General features: G+C 50.1%; 1 protein-coding gene across 2 annotated transcripts in view; it reads right to left on the bottom strand.

Moving 5' to 3' along the window:
- The window catches only part of ADGRD1 (adhesion G protein-coupled receptor D1), a 174,403-nt gene that overhangs the window by 39,572 nt on the left and 114,932 nt on the right, over positions 1 to 19,899 (bottom strand). For both annotated transcript variants that reach the window (XM_061142133.1, XM_061142134.1), the window contains 2 exons: positions 19,308 to 19,381; positions 15,178 to 15,301 (listed from right to left, as the gene is read on the bottom strand). In XM_061142133.1, coding sequence (XP_060998116.1) covers positions 15,178 to 15,301; positions 19,308 to 19,381 — 198 coding nt within the window. The remainder of the gene's footprint in view (positions 1 to 15,177; positions 15,302 to 19,307; positions 19,382 to 19,899) is intronic.

Here is a 19,899-nt window from a genome sequence, read left to right as displayed (position 1 = left end):
TCAGAGCTCATCCCCACCCAGTCCTGTTGGCTCCTCTGCTAACACGTAGGCATATATCTCTCCTTATCCTCAGTTTCCAGAGCCTCTGTCTTAACCTGCTCTACTTCTTGGACTGCCTCGCTGCTCCCCCACTGCACCCCATCTTCAGCCAAGTCTCCACTCAGCAGATGTGGGTCTGAGCTCACCCACGTCCTGGGCACCCTTGCACCCAGAATGAAATCCTCGTTCCTGCCCGGGTCTGCAAAGCCCCCAGTGCTCCATCCCGCCAGCATCTCTGCCTCACCACCTACTCACTCACTCTTTCAGGAGGGTCCACACAGGAAAGAAAGGCCTTCCCAGGAATTCAAAGGAGGGGACTGAACATAGGAAGTGGGTGACAAAGTATGGGAACCCCTGGAAAAGGAGATGATGGTGAGGGTCCCCAGAGAACAGCCACAGCAAGAACCCTACCCTTGTAGGGTGGGAAGGACAATGGGAGGGGGTGATGTGAGCAGAGCCAGGGCCACTGGCAGAGCTGGAAACACCACAGGTCTGCCCCCTGAGCTGGGGTCAAGGGGGGAGAGTGGTACAGCGGGAGCAGGGACCACGGAGGGGCCATGGGCGGCATAGGAGCATCTGAACAGAGAGCAGCCGGGTTTAACTCCATGCCTGCCTCTCACTGGCTGGGCTCGGCAGGAAGCCAGTTGTCAAGGGAACCTGTGGCCGAGCAGAGTGAAGGACAAGTGGGGACAATCGGAGAGTGTGCAGCCCACTCGCTGGGTCAGCCTGAATGCAGATGCTCTCAGCCCCTCACTCTCCTGGACCCTGTGTTCTGTCAGTTTCCCCTGCCTCCACCACCCCACCCCCAGCTTTTTGCAAGGCCACCTCCATCCTGCCTTCTGGTCTCCCTTCTGCTGGGACCCAGGCTCTGCTGGAGCCTACCCTTCCCCTGGTCTGCTCTGACCCTGGCTAAAGCGCGTGCCTTCCTTCAGCCCTGGCAGGAGGGGCATGTGGCTCACTGGGCAGCGGAGATTTGACAACAGTCCCTGGGCTTAACCAGCTGTGGGTTTCACTAAAAACACCCTCTGCGCGGAGTCCAGACTGCAGGTGGCTTGACTTTCACTACGTTCCAGTGGTGGAGATGAGACCAGAGCCCCAAGTTTCTTGGCTGCTTGAGGGGTACCATCGTGGCCTAGAGGGGTGCATCGGTGGGGTTTCTCCCCACCGGATGCATGAAGACTTGGGTCCTATGTCTTTAAAAAGATGTAAACGACCTGCCTTCCTTAGGCTAGTCACCTCATCAGAAGAGTACCCAGACCAGGCCCCTGGGGCTGTCTTAACCATCTCCACTCAGTCATACCACTATGTACCAGTCTGAGGCTGACTGGGAAGATAATAACTACTTTAGCCTTTCAAAAAAAAAGAGAGAAATTTAATTCAGGGCAATGTTTGCAAAGGGGAACAGAGATGCCACAGGAATGATGGTGTGACCCAGGTATTAATTAATCACAGCCGGAAGCCACCTGCCCTGGTCAAAGGTCACCTGGGGAAGCCAGGGCCACGGGCCAGAGGAGCTGCCAGCAGGAGGCTGCAGAGACAAGGCCATTGCCAGGAAAGCTGCCTGAGGCTCCGGGAGAAAGGATGGCACTTGGCCTCACCCCTCCCATCTCCTACCAGAGCCCCAAGAGGCAGCCAGCACTGGTCAGCCCTAGGATATTGAGTCCAGCAGGGGAAGGGGTGGGTCTGAGAGCAAAGGCCCAGGATCCAGACATGCCTAGGGTCCTGGGGATTGGATCTCTCCTGCATCCAGCCCTGGGCAGCTGGGCCGTGGGAGTCAGGGAGCCCATGCCTCTGCCCCTGAGCCTGCCAGCATGGCTGGGAGGCTGCCAGCTCCCAAGATGCTAACTGGAAGCGGTGTGAGCTCCAGCTTTACACGTGGGGGTGGGGATGGGGGGGAACTCAAGACGGAAATTGCAAAGCGCACAGAGCAACTGTTGCCGGAGGCATGTGGACGATGGGGTGACATGAAGCCCACACACCAGCCACCCCGACGCGCTCTGCACAGAGGCGGGGCTGGAGCAGGCCTCCCCATAAATGGTGGCTTCAAGCACCAACAGGAAGTTCAAACCTTGGGCTGCTCTACCCAGCAAGTCTACTGCGGTGATTTGTCCTACAGACGCACTTGCAGTGACGGGAAGGGTGTCTGCTCACAGATATTTATTGTTTGCAGCAGCCAAAGACTGTTGTCACCTGACGTGGGTCCACAGAGGCCTAGAGAAATCCCGGGGTTGGGGGCAGGGGAAGGGGGGTACCCAGTGGTGAAAATGAATGAGGCAGGTCCGCATAGACAGAGATGAAGCAGTCACCAGGATGTACTGATATGTCTCTCAAAAGCACAAAATGGCTTTTACAGCACACAATCCTGTGTTTAAGGAACAGAGGGTGACACGGGGACTGTCTCTGAGGTGACAGAGTCAGCCCTGCTCTGGGTAGGGGGCTGGGAGACACGAGAGGGGATAGGGCCCACGTGTTCACCTCCACTTTCTGTGCTATTTATAGCATTTTCCCAAGTAGCGTAGCATCTTTCCACCAACCATAGCCTGAGAAATTGGCCCTGGCTTCGTCTCAGTCCTGCAAGGAACCCTCGAACTCCTTCAGGGCCCCTCACCCCTGACATGGGGGGAGGTAATTTCTCCAAGAGGGTCTCCTTTCCCATCACCACGCGGAGATCCATCATGTTTATGACAAAAAATGCACAGTGCACCCGATCTGGGTCAGAACGCACTTCAGTCCCCAGCTCAGCCCTCCAGCCCAGAGCTGACCAACGTGAACGGCTGCAGAGCCCGGGGCCTCTCCGCCCTGCCTTCTGTGTCTCTCCCTCCCCCACCTCCATCTGGCAGGTGGGCGGCAGAGCAGTCGTTGTACCTCGAGATGGAGATGCCCCCGGCTCCACCCTGACTCAACCCCTGCATCCTCACTCCTCGCCACTACCCTCACCACCCCTTCCCCCCAGGGAGCGAGCTCTCTCTCCTGAGGGGGGTTCGGAGACAGGAGCCCTCGGGATCCCACTGTCAGCTTCCCCTGCAGCTCCAGAGCAGAGGTTTCTCAGAAGAGTCTAGGATAAATAAAGCAAGGGTTGCTTTTCCTCTAAGGTAGTAGCCTGGGTCTGGTTGAAGGACAGCAGGATAATTAAATTTTCCAGGAGGGGATGCTGACCCCACAGTGAGGCACTGTCCCCAGGATGGCAGGGTCAGGCTCACGGACAAGCTGAGCTCCCTGAATGTCTGATTCCTCCTCCTGCAACTCTTCCCTAGGTGGGCCCAGTGCCTGCATACCTGGGGTTCTCGGGGGGAGAGAGGTGTGACAGGCAGTGGCCCAGCCCCAGAGCTCAGCCAGCATGCCCACCCCAGGGGCAGCAAGGTGAGGACTCAAGGAAAGGGCCCCGGGAGCCCTGGAGGGAGGGAGGAGGGAGAGAGATGGGAGTGGGTAGGGGAGGAGGGAGGGAGAGAGATGGGAGGGGCGGGGAGTGGGGAGGGGAGGAGGGAGAGAGATGGGAGAGGCAGGGGAGGGGAGGATGGAGAGAGATGGGAGTGGGTAGGGGAGGGGAGGAGGGAGGAGGGGGAGAGATGGGAGTGGGAGGGAGGAGGGAGAGATGGGAGAGGCAGGGGAGGGGAGCAGGGAGAAGGGAGGCACTCTCCGCAGGTCCCCAGTGCCCAGCTCAGCACCATCCCAGGCTCTCGGGCTCCATGGAGGGTGCAGGGTCAGAAGAGGAAGTTGCTGGTCCACACACAGCCTGGAAGGGCTTGGCTGGTGAGTTAACAAAAAGGAGAGAGCAGGCGGGCTTCCCTGGTGGTTCAGATGGTCAAGAATCTGCCTGCAATGCAGGACACCTGGGTTCGATCCCCGGTTTGGAAGATGTCCTGGAGAAGAGAATGGCTACCCACTCCAGTATTCTTGCCCGGAGAATCCCAAGGACAGAGGAGCCTGATGGGCTGCAGTTCATGGGGTCGCAAAGAGTCGGACACGACTGAGCGACTGACACACACGCACAGAGAGCAGGCGTGCAAATCAGAGCCCAGAGGATGAGCCAGGACCCAGTGGGAGCCTGTCAGCTCCCCCTTTGGCTACATAACTAAACAGACCAGGGAACTGAGGAGTGATGTAGGGGGACTTTCTGGATCCATAAGAGAAAGGCGTTTAGGACAGCCCCCTTCTGTGGAAACCCACAGGGTGAGGCATTACACCCTGGGAGAGAAAAGGGCAAAACAGGAGACTTTGCAGCTCCCTCCTCCCATAGGACCCCCACTAACAGGGAAACAGTAGTCCCAACTCTGTGCCCAGAGCACAGGACCCTGCTGTCCTTTCAAAGAATGAAAGGAGAAGGGTGATGCTGGGACACATGCTCCGACACTGCCATATAGGGAGGTCTGGGGTCCCCAGGCTCAGGGGACCCCAGTCCCCTGCCTACTCCTCTCTGACATGGCTCCACCGGCCACATCCCAGGTGGGTGCCTGCTGACATCACTGCAGCCTCAGTCAGCCTGAGTGCCTGGGGCTGGGTGCTCAGAGCTCAGTACTCATGACTCAGTGCTTGGAGCTCAGTACTTGGGCTGGGTGCTCGGAACTCAGTTCTCACAACTGGGTGCTTGGAGTTCAGTTCTCAGGGCTGAGATGCATCTGACTCCCAACTACAACTCCACAAGGAGAGGGTCCCCACTCATGTCACAGGCAGGTAAGCTGAGGTTCAGAGAAGGCGCTTGCCCAAAGCCATGCAGAGTGTTGGATGGACCAAGTGTTCTGCTGACCAAGAGACAGAATGGGGCCACTGCTTAGAGACAGTGCTGTATACAGTAGGTACTCATCAGAGTAAGTGATGTGCACACTTGGAGACATCACTTCCTGATGGTGAACTGAGCCCTCTGTCAGCACCAACTAAATCTTGGCCCAGCCTGTCTCTGATACACCCACCAGGACCACAAATACAGCTCAGAGAGGGGACAGTTCACCAGCCCCAGGGCTGCCTTGTAATTAGGTTCCACCCCACACCCACTCTGTGCCCTCCCTGGCAGCCAGAGCAGGGGGCGTGGCCTCAGGTGACTGCAGCCCAGGCAATCCTCTAACCATTGGCCCAGAGTGGACATGGGCCCTGAGAGACGGGGAGGGGCTCCGGTGAAAGCAGGTGCCCCCCCGCCCCCCCTGCAGCTCCAGTCTCAGGAAGGCGTGGCGTGCCCTAGCTATGCCCTTCCTTCCCCACCAGTGGCTAGATTTAGAAATGCCCAGAAAAACCTGGAGTTTGCTTCAGGACATGGACTCCTCTGAGTCAGAGACCACAAACACCATTGCCCTCAGAGAGGCAGCTTATATAAATTCATGAGACCATCTGGGAGCTTGCATACATAATAAACAAGCGAGACTATTCTTCCAAAAAGAAACATCTTTATCTTCATTTCTTTTCCGAAAGTCCCTCTTAGTGGATATGTCATTCTCCTACCCTAGAAAAGAACAAGCAGCATTTTACTGCCTTCCTAAAAACACAAGGCAAACATGAGGATGAATGACCCCTAGTGTGAGGCGATAGGGAGTGGTGGGGGCTGTGGAGAACTGCGGTGCAGACCCCTGTCTGCAGGGGCCACGGCTGCTTGCTCAGGAGTGGAAGCTCTTTGTGGTCAGATCTTCTTTCCCCCTTTTTTTTTTAAAAAAGAAAACCAGAAATCCAAAATTTTAGATAATAACTGAATTCTGAAGTATCGACAAATGACAAAAAGGCCATCATTAAAAAGTCTACAAATAACAAATGCTGGAGAGGATGTGGAGAAAAAGGAACCCTCCTACACTGTTGTTGGGAATGTAAATTGGTAGAGCCATTATGGAGAACAGTATGAAGATTCCTCAAAACACTAAAAATAGAGCTACCATATGAACTAGCAATCCCATTCTCGGGCATATATCTAGAGAAAACTATAATTCAAAAAGGTACATGCACCCCTAAGTTCACTACAGCACGACTTCCAATAGCCAAGACAAATCAGACAAAGGCAAATATCATGTGATATCACTTATATGAGGAACCTAAAATATGATACAAAAGAACTTATCTATGAAACAGAAACAGACTCACAGACATAGAGAATAGACTTGTGGCTGCCAAGGGGGAAGGGAGGTGGGGGAGGGAAGGACTGCGAGTTTGGGGTTAGCAGGTCAAACAATTATATATGGGATGGATAAACAGCAAGGCCCACTGTATAACACAGGGAAATATATTCAATATTCTGTGATAAACCATAATGAAAATGAATATGTATATATGCATAATTGAGAAGGGGACGACAGAGGATGAGATGGCTGGATGGCATCACCGACTTGATGGGCATGAGTTTGAGTAAACTCCGGGAGTTTGTGATGGACAGGGAGGCCTGGCGTGCTGTGATTCATGGGGTTGCAAAGAGTCAGACACAACTGAGCGACTGAACTGAACTGAACTGAACTGAACTGAACTGAGTCACTTTGCTGTACAGTAGAAATTAATACAATATTATAAATCAACTATACTTCAATGAAATAATTTTTTAAAAAAAGAAATATTGACAAATGGGGGGGCTTCCCTGATGGCTCAGACAGTAAAGAATCTGCCTGCAATGCGAGAGACCTGGGTTTGATCCCTGAGTCGGGAAGATCCCCTAGAGAAGGGAATGGCAACCCATTCTAGTACTTTTGCTTGGAAAACCCCATGGACAGAGGAGCTTGGCAGGCTACATTCCATGGGATCGCAAAGAGTTGGATATGACTGAGTGACTAAACTTTACCTGTCATGGACAAAAGGGCTAACCAAAACAGGTCTACGGGCCAAAGTCAGCCTGCAGACTACGGGCTGTGACCCTGTCTTAGGGAACTGCTCCTTCCCCAGGCTTCCTGGCTGATGGGAAGGTGAGGGGGCCCCTGGGGTCCAGCTCTTCCATGGGCACTTGTCCTGGCACAGAGCTCCTGCCCCCACCCAGGATAGATGCCCACACTCAGGCTGCTCTGAAAGAGCCCACGAGGGAGCCAGGGGCCAGCGCCCTGGAGAAAGCCTGAGCTGTGCTGCATGGGCCGCCAGTGCTCCTGCCGGTTCTGGGCTGTGCCCACCACCACCTCACCTTGGGCATCACCATGACTGTCCTAGCACAGCTTTCCCACATTAGACAGCAAGCCTGTGCTCTGAAACGCAAACCTCGGATGGGAATCCCAGACACAGGAAGGACTGAATTCCCCCTAAGGCAAGAGATACCTTCAGCCTAGGTTCCAGAGACTCCCTGTTCTCACCTCCTCCAAATCCTGCCTGTTCTGATTTCCCTGCCTATAAATTCCTTTCATAAGTCTGACACTGAGGTTACTGTCGCTTCAACAAGAAACCCACCTGCCCGCATCCCCAGATCCTGCCTGGACCAGCCCATATGAGCAGCCAGACAGTGGGAGCCTCTGTTCCTCGGTCCCCGGCGCCCCCTGCTGGTCAGTCCTTGGAGATGAGGGAGGTTCTAGCATCTGTGCTTGTCCACCTGCGGCCCCTGTGCCTGGGAATCAGGGTTCCAGACTAAACCCACATGCGCTCAGCATTCCAGCGTCCAGGGAGAACACTCTGTGTTTCCCTAAGCTCCTCTCCTGTGTGGAACTGACTCCCTCATCCACGCACTTGTTCAGCCACATGGCACTGGGAGTCAGGAAGGAGCCCTCAATGACACGCTGCCAGTCTTTAGCAACTGCTTCGCCAAGCTGTGAGTTGTTACTCACTCATTTGGGATCATTCCGCACAAGTGCATCAGTGGGAGTGTATCACACAGGCCGTGGTTCAGCCCCGTCTCTCTTGACTCTTATTTGACTCACTCAGGGAGGATAGGTCTTCCAAGAGCTGACCACCAAGGAGGAAGCTGGGTGAGAGAGGAGCCAAGAGAGACGGACAGAGAGAAGGGCTGACAGGTGGATGTAAGCTCGGAGTAGAGAACCTGTCCAAGAGTCCGAGACCAGGGCCAGGAAGCAAAGCTTAGGAAGATTCAGCCTCAACATCAGGAAAATAAAAGCATCTGTGCTTTTTTTACTAATTCTCCAAAAGCACCACGGATCTGGCATCTACTTGTGATAACTGCCTTGTTTTTTTTTAAATGTTCATGAAAATGTTCATTTTTAGCATGGATAATTTTAAACCATTTTCAAATCGACCTTTCCTGGCAATGAGTAGATATGATTTGCTTCCACGAAGACACCCACAGGCTGTCTAAATCTGGCATCACTGCTGAGTAGGGATGGATCTGTAATCACAGATGCTCTGTGACCCCAGTTTCTTAGTTTCCTGGACCGAGCTCCTCCCTTCCATCCTCTCCCACCCACAGGCACAAACACAACTTCCTGCTGAGCATTGGGAGCCCCTGCCCACTCCCACTGCTCTGCAGACCCACCCACATCACACAGGGAATCAGATTTAGTCCTTGGTATGTAAAGGATCGGGGCTTCCCAGGTGGCGCTAGTGGTAAAGAATCTGCCTGCCAATGCAGGAGACATAAGAGATGTGGGTTTGATCCCGGCTAGGGAAGATCCCCTGGAGGAGGGCATGGCAACCCACTCCAGTATTCTTGCCTGGAGAATCCCATGGACAGAGGAGCCTGGTGGGCTACAGTCCATGGGATCACATAGTCCGACATGACAAGTGACTTAGCACGCACACACGCATATAAAGGATGCAGAGGAGGAAGTTCTGCTTGTGGGCCATCTATGGGCATGGCCACCAGCCTAAGCTTTGGAATCGGAGACCAGAGCTCAGTTCCAGACTCTGTCCCCAGGTGACCTCGGGCAAGTCCCCAAGCCCTCATCTGTGATGGTGATGGTGACAGTCCCCCGCCCCCCACCCACATGGTGAGGCCCGAAGGAGGCAACAGACCCCAAAGCGGTGCGTGTCCTGTCCTTACTGTCATCAGCAGGCACCCAGCTGTGTGACCCACCGCTGGACCACAGCTGCCTCCAATGACTCCAGAACTGCCCTTGTCAGGGGAGCACCCTGAAGACCCCCTGTGGGCAGAACAATAGCCCTGCTGACTCTGGGTCTGTACCGCCCTCAGCTCACTGTCTTGTTTGTTTCCTGTGTCCCTGGAACTCCTCTCCCCAAACGGCAGTCTCTCTAACTTCCTCTGCATCTTACTTCCTGGCGGGGATCTGTCCGACTCCCTCCTTTCAGACCCCAACCAAGATCACGTCTCCACCCTCTAGTGAGCACACACTTGGAATCAGACTAACCCTAGCCTGCCCTTTATATCTGTCATGATCAGCCTGACCATTTTCACAGGACGTGAGCACAAGCTTGACCTGACCTTTACAGACGAGAAGGCTGCACCCAGGATCTATTCAGAGAGCTGTCTGGAGCCAGGAGAACCTGAGCACTACTCAGGCCCGACCCGGACCTGCAGAGCCTAGGTCAGCATCTTCACAAGACCGAGTGGTCCCTGAGCACATGCAGTCCAGGCTGCTGGTCTGTGGGCATCGGCCTGGGCCAGGCCACGGATACACCTCTGACACGTGGCCTGGAAAGGATAATTAATGACACATCTAAATTATCAAGAGATTTTGCACAAAACCAATCTCCGGTTTTTCTCAATCGAAGAGGGGGCAGCATGGGTTTGCATCCACAGTGGCTGCCCAGTCAGCTGGGTGAGGGGTCTCAATTCACCTCACCCCCACCCTTCACGAAGGCCCCCACTTGCACCACTCTCAGCCCCCCGGACATTCAGGTCTGAAGCCCCTGGCACCTTTCCTGGGAGCCGCGCCAGCCCCTTGCCGCGCCTGCTCAGGCCTTTGCATCCGCTGCTCTTCCACCTGGAGTCCCTTCTCTCACATCTGCATGGTTCTCCCCTCACCCCCCGGAGTCTCTACCCATCACCCCCGGCTCAGGAGGCCCGGCGGGCACACCTCTGTCTTCCCACCTTACCCTACCATGACTGCCTTCACATGCTGTGTCTCCATCCCCACTCAAGATCTCGAGCACTGAATTTTCCAGAATAAGGCCTACAAAGCCTGGGGTCACCTGGAACTCAGCAATTCACTGATGAGTGGATGAATAACAGGCCCGGCCACCCTGCCCTCTGGGCCTCCACTTGTCAAGGAAGGGGGCTTGGCCACAGGACCACATAGGTTCTGCGTGGAGGCAGCATGATGCCTCTTCCAGGGGCTAAAGGGAGTGGCTGGACTTTCCCCGTGACACCAGAGGGACGCTGAGTGAGCCATGAGGGCCAAGGCCCTGGCAGGAAGAAGGACAAAGGGGCCAGTGTGGAGGACAGAGGGGGAGGAGTGAGCCTCATGGAGGCCGTGCTCATTTTCTGGGGCTTGACACGCTAAGAGACACGAGTGGTAGCAGAACCCGGGGACCAGGACAAGCAAGGGAGGCAGAGAAAGGAACTGAGGGGATGGACCACTAGATTGGGTCCATCTATTGCAGTCAGGGTAGTTGATGCTTGGGTCCTGCAAATAGGGACCTCTCACTTCCAGCACTCTTTTGTCGTCTTATTTCTTTAAATCACTAGCAATTGCCCTTGGCTGGTCTCCCCAGCTCCCATTGGTTCCCCAACCCAGCATGCTCCGTGATTTAGGATCAAATAACTGCAGGTCAACAAGAGAAAGGGTTTTGACTGAGCACGTGGGAAGGATGGAAACAGAAAGGAAGGAGTACCAATCAACTCATCCCTAAATGTCACACCTTTAAAAAACATTCCCACTGGGACTGTTTGGGGCTCGTACCTGCCTGGACAAAGACTCACCACGAAGGGTGCTGGGCGGAGAGGTAGGCTCATGCCCCTCAGGCCTATGATAGAACCGCCTGCTCTGAACCTCTGAAAGCTCACCACCCAAAAGACCCAGATACATCAGACCTGGGTTTCATTTCATGTGTTGTCAGGATTCCCAGGCAAAACCCAGAGACTCTTGGCAACTGTCTGATGGGGTTGCTGAAAAGTCTGCTTACCCAACTCTCGCTTGATGCTTCATCACAAGAACAAAGGGGGTCATCTGTCCAGATAGACAGTGTCGGGCATGTACACACGTGGACTGTGCAGGGGGTGTCGGGCCCCCTGCCACGTCCTCCGAGGAATCACCTGGAAGTCCTCTCTGGAGTCTCCATAAGTAATTCACAGTCTGCTTGGAAAATCCATGATGTGCTTTGCAAACAGAAAGATCCCCATGCTCACTGCCCTCCCTCCATGATTCACCAACCTCATCTATTCCTGCCTCCTGTCCTCTGCACTTGCTGGTTCTTAACCTGGAATATTCCTCTCCCAGTCCTTGTAGAGATGAGCCTCTTCTGGTCACGCAATTGTCACTTCCTCAGAGACACCTGCCTCCTCCCCACCACCTCCCTCCTCCCCACCTGCCATCTCTTCCATCCTTCTCCCCAAGGGTCTTCCTAAACTTATTGCTCTTTGAAATTACCTATTTAGTTGCTAATTTGTTTATGAGCTGTCTTTCCCATTAGAATATAAACTACTCCAAACCAGAAATGCACGGTTTTTCTTGTTTACAAATGAAACTCCAGGCCTGACACCTTAGGTCCCTGATGGGTATTTGTCGAATGATGGTGGAGGAGAATTCGATCCTTAGGTAAACACCGCTTGCAGCCTGAGTGTTGCTATAGAAATCTCTCCTTCCCTAACAAAACTGATACAATCGTGGGCTTATCAAATATTTACTGACACCCAACATACACAGCAACTGGACTACAAACCCTCAGGAGAATAGAGTCTGTGCATAAACAGACAGACCCAAGAATGGATGTGCCCCCAAGAGAGTGGGTCTCTGTTACTGGAGGTGGATTTGCTGGAGTGTGTACCAGGGCAGGTCATACGGCCTAAGAGACCCCCCCTGTGCTGGCATCTCACTTCCCAGCAGGGTTCAGCTCTGCCGACGAAGGAGGAAGAAGGAGGAAGAAGAGGTCCCTACCCAGCTCTAGCCTCACTATTCTGAGAACTCTGTCCCAGCATCACCCAAAATCTTCAAAAATTCAGTCATAAATAAAATTTTTCAATTTCCAAAACACAGTATGGATGAAACCAAACTTGTCTCTAGGTGCCTGCTCTGCTTCTTAGGAGATCCCAGGAGGTGTCCCATCACCTCACTGCTCTCCCGCCCCCACCAGGAAAACTCAATTTCCTTTGGGGCCCTAAGAAGCCAGGGAAGCCATCACACACAGGGACCCATCATGGTTCAGAGAATCCCACCCCAGGGCATCTGCTTTTTTTTTTTTTTTTTTGCCTTATAAACAGCAGAAATTTATTTCTCACAGTTCTGGAGGCTGGAAGTCTGAGATCAGAGTGCCAACACAGTCAGGTTCTGGTGAGGGCCCACAGACTGTGGACTGCCAAATTCTCTCTGTGTTCTCACGTGGTGGAAGGGGGCAAAAGAGCTTTCTTGGGTTTCTTTCATAAGGGGACTAATCCTGTCCATGACCATCACATTACGTGTTAGGATTCCAATGTGTGAATTTTAGGGGGACACAAAGTTCATGCCATATCATTATCAATGTTGTAATTATTCCATCTATGACTATACAAGATTTTATCTAGCATAGAGTTGGTGGACATTTGGGCGATTTCCAGATCTGAGTTATAAGTAAAGATGTGACAAACACTTCTGCACATAACTCTTGTCATGTCTTCATTCCTATCTGTAGAATTGCTCTGTCACAGGGCAAGATATACTTTTAGTAAATCTCAGATTTGGCCCACCTAACATCTGTCTTGTTCTTATATAAACACAAGTGTGGGGGATGGAAATAGGGGGGAGGGTAGGTAGGAAAAGGCAGTTTGAGATAATATTCTTTTTTATTAATGAATTAATTTTATTCTTTTTGGCTGCAGTGGGTCTTGGGTGCTGCCCGAGTGCTTTCTCTAGTTGCGGCAAGTGGGCTTCTCGTTGTGGTGGCTTCCCTTGTTACGGACCATGGGATCGAGAGCACGCCTGCTTCAGGAGTTGCAGCATGCCGGCTCAGTATTTGTGGCTCCCTGGCCCTAGAGTGCAGGCTCAGTAGTCATGGCCCGCAGGCTTAGCTGCTCTGCAGCGTCTAGAATCTTCCCAGGGATCAGACATATGGACCAGGGATCAAACCTGTGCCTCCTGCATTGGCAAGCAGGTTCTTATCCACAGTACCACCAGGGAAGTCCTGAGATAGTAGATTTTAAGCTCTGACATACAAATAGACAGATGGTTCTTTAAGGTATCTGGAAGGACAGGTTGAAGATTCCTGTTTTTGCAAAACTATCCTTGATTATCAAGACCTTTTGTTTTTACTTCAAAATCTCTGTATCTTCTTAACAGTCTTTCAAAAAGGAGAAGTCTTTCAAAAAGGCATTTAATTATGCCAAGGTCTAATTCACCAATTCTTTCTTTTTTGGTATTAAATCTAAGAACTCTTCACCCAGGTTTAGGTTCTAAAGATGTCTCCTATTTTTTTTTTTTCTAAAAGTTCTATAGTTTCACATTTTATATTTGTCCATGATCTCGTTCAAATTAACGTTTGTATGAACTGGAAGGTTTTGGTTGAGGTTCATTCTTTTGTGTAGGAACATGCATCTTTTTGCCTATGGATGCTCCCACAACATTTGTTGAAAAGACTATTCTTTCTCAGAGAAAGTAAATTGCTTTTGCCCCTTTGTTAATGTAATGTATACAGAAGTAGAAAATAATGTTGCCCATGAAAGATATAATGTTATAAACCAGTGTTACCTCAAATAAAAAAGGCCAGCAGCAAAAAGGATAGCAACAATAACAAAAAATTAGTTGGGGAGAAAATACTTGCAAATCACTTATTCAACAAAGGACTTGTAGTTGGACTGAATAAAAAACTATCAATATGGTAACAACAACAAAAAAAAACTGTCCACATTAACAGAATTAAGGGGCGAAAAACCACATGCTTTCAGCTGATGCTGGAAAAGTATGTGACAAAATTTAGTGCCCTTTCATGACAAAGAGCAGTCAACAAACTAGGTGAATGGTTAAACAAACTGTGGTACATTTATACCACGGAAAACTACTCAGCAATTTTGAAAAATGAACTACTGATACAACTGGAATGGATTCCAAGGGTATTATGCAGAGTAAAGAAGTCAATCTGTAGAGGTTATATATTGTCTTATTCCATTTATATAGCATTCTTGAAGTAACATAATTAGAGACAGAGAATAGATTAGTGGTTGCCAGGGGTTTGGGACGGAAGATGGGGAAATTAGAGGGGTAGCCCAAGGGAGCCTGTGATGATGGAACAATTCTTGGTTGGACATGTACACGAAATGTACTTGGTTGGACATGTACACGAAACTACACATGATAAAACTGCCATGTAGAGAACTAGAGAAGTCTGAATAAACTCTATGGGTTGTACCAATGTCAATTTCCAATTTTGTTACTGGGCTATACTTAGGGCATCTGCATTTTTAAAGGCCATTTTTCTCTCCTCTTAAAAGCTATGCTTGCCTTGAATCAAAGAAATTAATCTCCAGTCCTTAGTGCTGACCAAACCAAATAGGTAATAAAGATGAAATATTCTGAAGCAGAGAAACCCAGCCAGGAGGGGCCTCTCCCATCCTTAACGTGAGGGTAGACATCTTGGCCCCCTTTGGGGGGAGGACCCAGGAGTCAGCTGGGAATCTCCTCCCCCACCTCGGGATTCACTCCTGCTGGAGCTGGAAGTCAAGTCCCTTAGAAACAGGTCCGAAGCCCAGGGTTTCCTATGTCATGGCAGAAATGCTCAGAGAACATGGTGTGGCCACCCTGGACATAGATGCTCCTGCATGTCACCACTGGCAACACCTTCTCTGGACATCCAGGCACACTGCTTATAGCCGAGGACCACGTTCTGCTGGATACACCCTTGGCACAGGAAGGGTTTCAAAACCCAGTGATCCAAAGGCAGAAAATGCTGCAATGACCACCTCCCAGGCTACACGTGAATCCTCGAGAGGGACCCAGGGTTTGCACAGATGCTGCCCAAGGAAACCTAGAGCAAACGGGGTTTCACCAAAGAAGTGGAGCTTCGCAGATGTCTCCACCCACTGGGCTTCCCTTCCCATCTGCCCCGCTGCAACCAAAACCCCGAGGCGCTGACGACGAAGACCTGCACCCAGCCTCCGCTGTGGGCTGATGGAGAAAGGGCGCCTCCTCGCAGCCCAGGAGCCCCTCCCTGCCTGGCGCTTACCTCCAGCGGGACCACCTGCATCAGGATAGCAAAGTTGGTGAGGTGTGTGCAGCGGCAGACGGAGAAGCTGAGGTTCCCTTCCGTGAGCGCACAGCCCTGGTTCGACCAGATGCCTTCTCCGGAGCTGAGACACAGAAGGAGTGGTCAGCGGGAAGCAACCGCCCAGCCTTGCCCCGGGGGCTGAGAAACTGTTCCCACTCATCAGGCTGATGACTCAGATGGGTCTTGTTGATTGGGCCACAAGGAAAGGAGGGGAAAGCTGTGTAGCCGTGTTGACACAATCACTTTGGAAAACACCTGGTCTGACATCTAATAAACATGAAGTGTCTCTCGGCCACCTGAAGGTCTTCTTTGGAGAAATGTCTACGCTGGTCTTGTGCCATTTTTCGATTGTGTTGTATTTGTCTGTTTCTGTTACTGAGTTGTATGAATGGTCTGTATATTTTGGATATTAACCCCTGTCAGTCACATCATTGGCAAAAATGTTCTCCCATTCTGTGGTTGTCTTTTCTTGTTGCTTATAGTTTCCTTTGTTGGGCATGTTACTCAAACAAAACTCTAATTTGAAAAGATACATGCACCCCAATGTTCACGGCAGCACTATTTACAATAACTAAGACATGGGAACAACCTAAATGTCTGCTGACAGATAAATGGATAAAGAAGATGTGGTGCATGTACACTGTGGGATATTACTCAGCCATTGAAAAGAATGAAATAATGCCATTTGCAGCAACGTGGATGAGCCTAGTGATGATCACACTAAAGAAGTCAGAAAGAGAAAGACAAATACCATATGTCACTTACCTGTGGAATCTAAAATATGATACAAATGAACGTCTCTGAGAAACAGAAAGGACTCACAGACACAAAGCAAAATGGATAGGCAAGGTCCTACCATATAGCACAGGGAGCTATATTCAATATCCTGTGATGAACCATAATGGAAAAGAATGTGAAAAAGAATGTATATGTACATGTAACTGAGTCACTTTGCTGTACAGAATAAATTAAAGCAACATTGCAAATCAACTCTACTTCAGTAAAAATTTCATAAAAATGGAGTGTGCGGGTCCTGCAACCCAGCAACCCCACCTAGAGAATTCTGAGCCATGAGCACAGGGACACATCTGGGGTATTTACTGAATGATGGGTGATACTAGAGGACACTTTAAAGTTACCTAAGGTCCACCGCCCTGGTGTTCAGACAGTAAAGAATCTGCCTGCAATGCAAGAGACTCAGGTTTGATCCCTGGGTCAGGAAGATCCCCTGGAGAAGGGAATGGCTACCCAATCCAGTAATCTTGCCTGGAGAATCCCATGGACAGAGGAGCCTGGCAGGCTACAGTCCATGGGGTTGCAAAGAGTTGGACACAATTGAGCAACTAACACTTTCACACTAATGTCCCCCTCAGGGACCTGGATAAGGCATAAACATTAGTAAAAAGCAACATGTATTCATATGGATAAAACACACAAACATAACATCCAGTGTTGAATGCATAATAATGAAGCAAGGGCATGACACAAAAGAAGATCAAATATTTTCTATGAATATAACTACACACTATTCATAAGTTATTCAGAAAACTCCCCACAGAGAGGGCAAAAGACTAGGATAAGATGTAAACATCTTTTACATGTTTGTTTTTCTTTATAATGTTCTAATTCTTTAAACAATAACATTTTGACATGTTACTTGCATCATTTCTTCAAGTACAAACCAAGACAAAAATTACTTGAAGCAAGGGTGCTCAAATGTTAACTGTGGTTCATTCTTGCGGTGAGAATATTAGCAATTACAATTTTCTTCTCTGTACCACTCTATATTTTCAAATCCCAAAAAAAGAGAGAGAGAGATGCTTAAATGGTTCTTCCCAGAAACTGCAACTCTGAGTGATCAGCAAAGACAAATCTTTGCTTTGGCCAAAGGCAGGGGCCCTTGGGGAAAGCTTTTATAAAGCTGAAGCAGCTTAAAGACTCTAGTTTCACTTTGCTTTATGTCCAGTTTTCATGACAACATCAGCCGTGGATGAGGAATGCGGCCGTCCCAGAGGGTGATGGATAAAGACAGTCCTGCCTGCTCCTGCTCATGCCCAGTGAACGAAACACACACGGACAGCATCTTATTTTCAACCCTGAAGCAGACGGTGTCCCCAGGAGGATGCTGTGATCGTAACTCTGGGTGAACCTTGGGCAGCACGCAACCTGAGGGTGGGTGGGGTTGAAAGGGTCATCCGGCAGGGACTCGGGGTGGTGCTGAGCCTGATGACATGGGGACAGGGGCTTTGGGGGTGAGGTTCCTGACAAGCGAGGTGGGGGCATTTAGCAGAGACCAGACAGCACAGCCAGAACCAATGGAATCTATCAGTTTAGAGCCGCCACCCCCCGATAAGGTCAGAATAAAAGGGCCTTAGAGATGGGCAGGCCCTCCCCTACCATGCCACCTGTTAGGGCTAACTGGCTCCCGTTCCTTGAGGAAAGCCGCTGCCGGGCTGTATGTGACCTTTGTCTACTGAATATATGAATGCCATACTTGAATTAGAGGGTGACCAGAAAACTAGCAGGCACAGAATTTGGGGAGCGTGATCACAGGGGTGCAAAGTGCACCTTGCACTGACGCCAAGAGTGACAATGAATTAAAAACCAACCATAAAAGTCACATTTTCTTAAATAGAGCCATGAAGGCGTGACGATGTCTTCATTAGCCAGGGGACGTGAGCCCCGTGTAGTCTCACCTCTGCCTGCGTGTAAAGAGCTGCATCCCAGGGAGCCCGTGGGAACAGGAAGCCTCGCTCCCCATCTTGTGCGTCAATAAATCTGCCACGGAAGCCAGGCCAAGTGATGTCAAATAACAGGAAAATATGTGTCTCTCCCTGTGACCGAGGAAGTTGGCATCTGAGCAGAAAACCATTCACCCACATGCATAAATGGAATGTGTAAATATAAATATGAAAATGCTACATATTATGTGTATTCTGGAGATGTGGGCAGAACACACACAAGAAAGGATGGTGGAATAATGCAAGAAACATGGAACTAAACAACCATATATTTCCTGGGAACATAAATATAAAACATGCATAAGTTACTGAAAAATACACACAAAAATCTCCCCACTGTGTTACTGCAGGCTCTAGGAAAGGAAATCAGGATAAGATCTGAAGGTCCAACAGGACATGTGCTTTTTAAAATAATGTTTTATTTTTTAAAAGAATAATGCTTTAATATATTGCTGCTATCATTTGTAAAGTGTAAGTCTAGGGAAAAAAACGACCTAGAATTCTAAGCTCAATGAGACCATCTTTCAAAAATAAAAGTGCATGTTCTCAGAAAAATAAGAACAGGACTTGCTGTCAGTAGACTCACACTACAAGAAGAGTTACAGGAACATACCAGACAGAAAGTGTGTTCTACACAAAGAAATAAAATAGCTGGAGATTGAAAACATGAAGGGAAGTTATTATGTTTTCAATATTTATTTTTATTTATTTATTTGACTGCTCTGGGTCTTAGTTGCAGCATGTGGGATCTAGTCCTCTGACTGGGGATTGAACCTGTAGCCCCTGCATTGGGAGCTCAGAGTCTTAGCTCTTAGATCACCAGGGAAGTCCCCACAATTATTATTTTCTTAATTTAAATTGCTTTAGAAGACAACTAATTGCCTAGAGCAACAATACTCCCAACATACTGTGCATTTATGACATCTGTAAAGATAAAATGTATAATAAGAATAGTACTAATTATGGGCAAGAAGAGTTATGAAATGATTTTTGTATTGTCTCTGAGTACATGTGAGGTGGTATAATATTATTGGCGGGTAGACACAGATGAATTAAAGATATATGTCCTAAGCTCTCTAGGGCAACCACTACAAAAAAATTAAAAGGAAGTAGACACCAGGAGTCAATAGCAGAGAAAAAAAATGGCATCGAAAATACACAGAAAAATCCAAATGGAGTAAGAAAAGGAGAATATAAGAAGCAAAAAACAATAAAAGTAGATCATAATCTGGTCGGGTGTGTGACCAAGCACGGACATCCTGGCCACCTCCCTCCCTATTCTCCCCACTCCCTCCGTCCCCTCCTCTGCCCCCTCCTCGCCTGGGGACCCTCCCACGCAGACAGTACCTGAAGTCCAGGAAGGCGCAATATAGGAAGATTCGGTTGCTCTCGTTGGTGGCCTCAATGTACTGCCTTTGAGTCTGAAATGAGAGAGGATGGACACAGCTCATGATACAGCCAAGAAGACAAGCTGCCAACACTGATGCGAGAGCCAAACCCTCGCGCCCCCCAAGACCCCAGGTTATGGACACACAAACCCCGGTGGGCAGAGAAGGTAGGTCACCCAGCCCCATCTCTCACACGGCGCTCCTCTGCCCACAAACCAGGGCTCCTGCCTCAGGTCCTCTGCACTTGCTGGGCCCTTCTGCTAGAAAGCTCTTCCCCCAAGACAACCCTCCCTGCCTTCAGGTCTCTCCTCAGGAGACCCGCCTGCCCATTCAAATCAATTTCAACCTACCCCTTCCTCTTACTGCATTTTTCATAGTACTGATCTCCACGCAGCATGTTACGTATTTACTTGCTTCCTTGTTTGCTGGCTTCCTCTCTAGAACATGCCCACAGGGAACCTGTGTTTGTCTCGTTTCCTCATACCCCCTGTGCCTACCCTAGTGTCTGGCACACAGCAGGTGCTTGCTAAATACTTACTGAACCAAAGGAC

The sequence above is a fragment of the Dama dama genome, chromosome 5 (assembly GCF_033118175.1).
Source record: "Dama dama isolate Ldn47 chromosome 5, ASM3311817v1, whole genome shotgun sequence".
Taxonomy (NCBI): Eukaryota; Metazoa; Chordata; class Mammalia; order Artiodactyla; family Cervidae; genus Dama; species Dama dama.
The sequence above is the reverse complement of the archived record's forward strand: the minus strand, read 5'-3'. Positions and strand labels throughout refer to the sequence as shown.